This window comes from Saccostrea echinata, unplaced genomic scaffold (genome assembly GCF_033153115.1).
Source record: "Saccostrea echinata isolate AGI-Se365-2 ecotype Australia unplaced genomic scaffold, CSIRO_AGI_Sech_v1 ptg000010l, whole genome shotgun sequence".
NCBI lineage: Eukaryota > Metazoa > Mollusca > Bivalvia > Ostreida > Ostreidae > Saccostrea > Saccostrea echinata.
Genome location: NW_026889759.1, coordinates 12,680,465 through 12,687,040, shown reverse-complemented (window position 1 = coordinate 12,687,040; position 6,576 = coordinate 12,680,465). Strand labels below are relative to the sequence as shown.

The following is a 6,576-nucleotide window of genomic DNA, read 5'->3' as shown; positions in this document are numbered from 1 at the left end:
AAAACTTATCTGTCATTTACTTGCCTTGCGTAAAAATCGTACGTCGTACGATGAACATGCTCTTGCGTATTGAATCAACTGGGAGGCATAAACTCCATATACATATGCAAGTGATTAATTATGGTATATTGCTACATAAATAAGGGAAGTTGACGATAGAAAAGTTGTCATCACGGTTTATCATTAAGTTTAGTTTATTAGCAAATCTAGAACAGAAATGTCAGGCTCTGTGATATTTTTTATTTCGAGTTTAATAGGATATATCGAATCCAACATAAAATGAACTGAATACAATGTATATTGTTTCTTGAAAAAACGTCTTCGACATATCTGAATGCCGAATTAAAGGCTAGAGACAGCAAGAGTTTTCTTTTTTTTTCATGTAGAAGTTTTTTTTATCAATTTTACTTCATAAGAATACAAAAACAGGTCTGCTATTAACGGGACACATGAAGTTCCCATGGGAATTCCAACAGATTATTGGAGGACCTGGTCTCCGAAAACCACATGCTAGGTATTGTCAATGGAAAACTCAAGCATCTTTTTAATATCAACCTCGGAGTACTTCTTGGAGATTTTAAGCATTCATATTTGATGAACACTATTTCTCGAATATGTTGTTGTCAAGGACTGCTCAAGTTTCTCCTTCACTGCTGTTCATATTTTCGTGAGAAGTACTAGTAAAGAAAGAGACTTAGTAGAACATTTACTAGAACCCGGTATGTACATGTATCTGTATATTGTCAACTGTAGTCAAATAATCAAGTCAATATTTTTACATTTAATCTGTGCCGATTTATAATTGTATGGTTTTTATTGGCTTTGTTTGAAACTTGTGGTAATCATAAAAGATTTAAAGGAGTTAACTTTTAGAATTTGTTTCTTAATTACTATAATGCAACATCCTCTTTTATCCATCAAATTTCTATCTTTTTTGTGCCTTGGACAAAAAAAAACTCACCTTTCATTGGATAGCAAAAGTCATGTGCTTGTTTTTGATATTTGTATTAAAAAAATGAGACCTTGAAAAGTTCGACAAAACGACGTAAGTCGAAACATTCCCAAAAATCTGTGTTAGCATATTTTTTAAAATCAAACTGCCTAGTACGTCAATCTATAGAGCTTTGAAATTTAGAGTAGTACTCCAATTTGGTTATATACAACAAGAAGACGATTTGAGGAAGATTTGCTTAGATGATTTAAATTCAGACATAAACGATTAATAAATATAACTGTATTGGGGCTCTTTCGATTGTTACGGAAATCAAATATCAACAAAGACAGAAAATATTTCTTTGCATTCAGTAAGATCATTTACTGAAATATAGCGGCTAATTAGTGAAAGTGTGAGTGTAGCTATCATGGACTATCCAAAATTGGATAATCATTGGCACTAGGGTTCTTTTTCAATCTTGCCCACAAACTATAGCAAAAACAATCCACACGCAAACTCTGCATTGGATAATTAGAGCACTGAATATTTTGCAGGTTAAACAGTAGTATACTATGAAATATGAAATATATTAAATCATCTAGTCTGTATTTTTCTACTGCTAATCAACATGGGGTGAAAAACTGGCATTGAATCAATTCAGGAAGTACACGTACCTATCCCATGAAAATTCCTTTTTCGCATCTTTTTTTTTTTTTTTTTTTTTTTTTTTTTTTTTTTTTGCAAAATTTCAAAAAGAGAAAATCAAATTCAAAAATGAGTGCAAAACAAGAATGACGTCACAGTTGTGTATACCTCGTTACGAACTATACCGAAGGAATATAATAGCTCCTCAAAAATGCTTTCTTGGTTGAACCGAACATAAATCTTATCATAAAAATTCAAGGAAAATATTGTTTAATTTAAGCAGCAGACCACACGTATCACTGACTCTATTGTATTGCATGGTTTGTTTTATTGGGAAAGGAATCTATAAATAATAGTGTGGATAACATTTTTTTTTTTTTACATTATGCAAAAATATATTCGATACTCCTTTTATGTTTTCAATGTAAAATATGTTTAAAACAAAATGATCCGTATTTTTAAAATGAAAAAGTCGTATTTTACTCCTTTTCATTAAAAAAAAGGAGCTAAGAAGTAAATTTTAATTATACAACTTTTTGTTCTGTCAACCAATTGTAAATGGATATTATTGCTTTATTATATTAATTATTATTTAACATATTTTATGTAAGTTTCCTAGACAATCTGCTAATTTATATTTTGCTGCTTTTAAAACCCGTCAGAACTTCACTAAAAGAACAGTCTTATATCATTCTATCTTCATTATTGTGCCTATATATATTGTCAAAACATTAACAGTGACATATTGGTCCTTTATGCCGGGTGTAAGAAACGAAGCTTATTGTTGTAAAATACATTGTATCAATACACATGTCAAGATAATAAATAATTTACTTACTCTACTTACTTATTATTACCTAATTGTTTGGGTTTATGATGCATAATGAAATTGCGTGATATACACATTTTCATTTCCCGATTTAACAACATGCCCTGTATTAAGTATTTTAATTAATAAGAATAAATGGTAATTAAAATACACGATCTTCATATTTGGTGGGTTGTGTTTAATTTCCATTTTATAAAAATTTAATGAAGTCGTGAAAACATGCCTCCTTGTGCATTGTCTTGTAAATCAGTTATATCATGCACCTATCAATGCAGAAAAGACAAGCTACACGTTAATGGTGTGGTAATTAATTATGAACGTGGTAATGTCATTCATTGCGTATATACAAAATACAGATCATTGACATACGGACATGTTTTGTCTTGTCAAAGGTCGCCAGGATGATAACAGATATGATCTATGCGACCACTAAGTAGAATTGTATCAATTAAAACATTTTTATTCAATGAGTTCAAAGTTTACTCAACGCATTCTACTTAATATTTACATGAAATTGATTAAAATATAATTGGAATAATAAAAGTCATGAAAATTGAATGTAAAAACACAGAACTAAATTCAAGTTAAATTAATAAACAGCTATATACGGTGTAAAAAATGACAAAATCACACGGAGGACTGATAAACAGAATAAGGCGATTTCGATCCTTGGGGCGATTCCCAGGGAGGGGTAGATGTCTGCAGTCCGACGGGGTTTGAAGGGTGGGACTGGGAGGGGACTTTTTGTGAAGTGGGAGCAGGTAGAACAGGAAAGGCACTTGTCAGAATTCCGGCATAAAGACGAGACCGCATTGGCCATTTCTGAAAGAGAGCAAAAAGTCATTACTTAACTTCAAATCTGGACATATCTGTAATTAAAAGAATATAATATTAAGTACTTCAATCAGTACTTTATTCATTTCCTGATTTTAAAAGAGATGCCACTAACTTCAGCAAGGTAAAATCCTCTTGAGAATATGTTAAAACCACTTTGTGTGATTTGCATCTTTTCGCTCAATTTTTTTCTTATTCCAAGGTCGTTAATTTGAGTGACATTCTCACATGCATTTGCTTCGTTTTTTTTTCTTTTAAAAGCTGTAAAATTTCTTATGAAAATAAATAAATATCTAAATGAATAAACAGAAAAAACCACCTTAATGTTTCTATCAAGACTTCCGTGAAAAAGCAGAATTTGAATCATGAATTTAAAAGAATTTGACTTAAAAACAAAACCGTTCTGGCTGCAGTCAATATCTTTCCGATGCCAGCATTTTTTTCCTCTTATTATAAAATAAAGAAATGTATTTACTCGTACATGTATGATTAATTGTTTGAAATACAAAAATATATCTAAGACAAATATTTAATATGAATTTTAAGGCAAATATATTGGTATATTTTTCTATAATAAAAAATGCCCCTTTTTATTGAAGCAATTACTGTATTATAACAATATTTTTTTTTTCTTGCAGGTATAAAGATTTTTAAAAAAATGTATAAGTAATAACATTAACAAAAAGCATAAAATGATGCCGCTGTCATAACAATAATAAATTAATGAAAACTAAGATTTTCTTGATTTTTTTTAATGCTTGTAATTCAATTAATTATTAGTCAATAGTTATTCATTTTCTTAAAAAGAAAGTAGTAAATATATATATGCGATGGCTATCTAGATATTTTCAGTTTTTGATATTAATGAAGAGTTGAACAGACAAAATAACTATTACAGAAATTTAAGGTCGTTTTAGAGTAAGTAGTTTTATGTAAATACCATTTGCAATTTTCATATCTACAGAAACATCAACAACAACAACAAAAATAGTTAATTGATGTCAGAGCTGATGAACTTTTTGTTTTTCGTTTTCTTAAACTCTACTTCACTGAATTTCTTTCTAATTTTACACTGACAATGAAAAGAAAATAACAAATATAAAATCCTCAAACCTTTACGGGATGCATGATACCATTGGCGGCAAACAACTGATTGTCATCGAGCCCTTCATTCAGAGTCCGCATCAAATGGGCTATGTATGTGGTTGCTAACACCAAAACGTCTAACTTGGAGAGCTTAGTATCGGGTGGAACTGCTGGAAGTGTTCTCTGTAGCTCCAGAAATGCGCTGCGCAGAGTCTTCACCCGGGACCTTTCACGAGCTGCATTTCCAGCAATGATGGGACGAATTTTGCGATATCCGCGCTCTGGTCCAAAATGACTGTTCTCTGTCGCAAAGGAATAATAATTTTCAGCACTATATTGATGCATCATTGCATTTTTGGATTCGCACATTTTGACAATGTCATTTGAATAATTGAAAGAGAATCCAGTCAAAAGACTTTTCTCTGTTGATATTTCATTATCATAAATGCATATGAAGCTATACCATCTGGAGTGTCAATTTCTAACTACTTTCATTTATATATTCACAAGTTTATCTTACGACAGGTCGTGTGAAAGGCCAGAAAATTTAAGCAGAATACGCTGTTCTGATTGGTCAAAAGTGACACTAACAGCACGCGACATTAATCGATCAAGCGGTTTTACTAGACAAGATGGTTGCGTTTCAATCATAGTAAAAACGAGTCAGTGCAATAAGGACCCAGTATATGATCAAATGATGACCATCATAAGCATAAATCAGACAATGTCAATAGAAATTTGTGGGTGATTGACAGACGTGTGGTTTTCAGTTTCCTTGTGAAATCAATTATGTTCTCTAAATTAAGATACAAACATTTTCATTCAAAACAACACAAATTAGACTCTGTGTCTGCATAACGTTTGATGAGTGATATTATACTAAGCAAAGCTCGGTGAACTTCTCAAGCTTAATGTTTAGTGAATAAAACAAACAATATTCTAGGATAACTATATAACTGAAGTGTTTTGGAAGATACACTTTTATTTAGGTATCAGCAGGGGGAGATTCTGCAACTTCTCTCATCTTGGATATCTGGAGCAAGATAAGAGAAATTCTGTAGCATCAGGAATATCAGGATTTCGCAGAAAACGACAGCAATCCCACATAGCTTTTGTTACCAAAATATTCTAAAAAATAAAAAAAAAACCTTTCTTTAAATTAAGAATGTATTTCATATTATGGAATTGTAATTCAGTCAAACATTCAAATGACCAGATAGGCATGTCAATAAATTATTTTCATACTAAGGTAAAATTAGTCAAATTCATTAATAAATGCGTCCCAGAGTTATCTTAATTAGCGACTTTCCCGATTCTCAATAATTAGCTGTATTTTATTTTCAATTAACCCAGTTTCTGGGATAATATATATATATAGGTGTCTTGTAATTTTTATGACACCGAACATGATCATTTCATATTCAAACATACTAAGGGCATTTGAAATATGTTTTTGGAGGAAATGTTAAATCACGACTTCAGAAATGTCTAAGTATCAATTGTAAACAAAATCTAATTCTAAAGCTAAAAACGTAATCCAAAATAGAGTAAAACATTGTAATTTTACCTTTTGATTTAATTTATTATTTTTCATTAAATTTAGTTAGCTACTGAACTTAATATACAATTTTCGTTGTCTACATAATTTCTGAACTTAAATCACCTCTTTCATGTATTATCACCCCTTATGGTCTCCACCCACGACTGATGGTCAGTTTATGACATATTCATGATTCATAAAAAAGTGCAGTGCTAGTGGACAAAAACTTCCAACCCATAATTAATATTGCGGCATTATAGCAATAAACAATTAAAGCGTACAATTAAACGTCCAGAGCGTACCTATCTGTCGTCTTTGGAATCAAGTCTTGCATTAAATGACAACTGTCTTTGTTTCTTCCCGTGGGAAAATAAATATTTGTAAACAAATGATCACTAGATACATTGTAAATCTATGATTAATATAGATCGTATAACTTAAAACAAACAATTTAAAGGTAAATTAATTGGTGACAAAAGTTATTTTTTATTCTTTAGGTCATTGAGAGGTAACTTCTAAAGTGGATTCTTTCTAAGATGAAAATAGAAATGGAAGCGATATTTCAAAGCTTTACAGTATCTGTGAAGTGGAAGTTACTAGGTACGAAAGCCTTTCAAGGTCAACCTATGGGTAAAGATTTTGAAAGGCGTTATATAACGCAAAGAGAAAAATTGTTATAATGTAGTGACAAAGCGCTATTTTTACCTA

General features: G+C 30.9%; 1 protein-coding gene across 1 annotated transcript; it reads right to left on the bottom strand.

Moving 5' to 3' along the window:
* Nucleotides 1-3,011: 3,011 nt before the first annotated feature.
* On the bottom strand, nucleotides 3,012-5,073 carry LOC133184741 (transcription factor 23-like). The gene is made up of 2 exons (XM_061319813.1): nucleotides 4,356-5,073; nucleotides 3,012-3,230 (listed from the first exon to the last, which is right to left on the bottom strand). The coding sequence occupies exons 1-2, from the start codon at nucleotides 4,695-4,697 to the stop codon at nucleotides 3,036-3,038; spliced, it is 537 nt and encodes a 178-aa protein (XP_061175797.1). The 5' UTR covers nucleotides 4,698-5,073; the 3' UTR covers nucleotides 3,012-3,035.
* Nucleotides 5,074-6,576: the final 1,503 nt, after the last annotated feature.

What these genes read in the sequence shown, in the direction of transcription:
- LOC133184741 (XM_061319813.1), bottom strand. Translation starts at nt 4,697, where the DNA reads ATGTGCGAATCCAAAAATGCAATGATGCATCAATATAGTGCTGAAAAT. An exon ending in GTATCATGCATCCCGTAAAG is followed by an intron (nt 3,231 to 4,355) that starts GTTTGAGGATTT and finishes GCTCTCTTTCAG; the next exon opens with AAATGGCCAATGCGGTCTCG.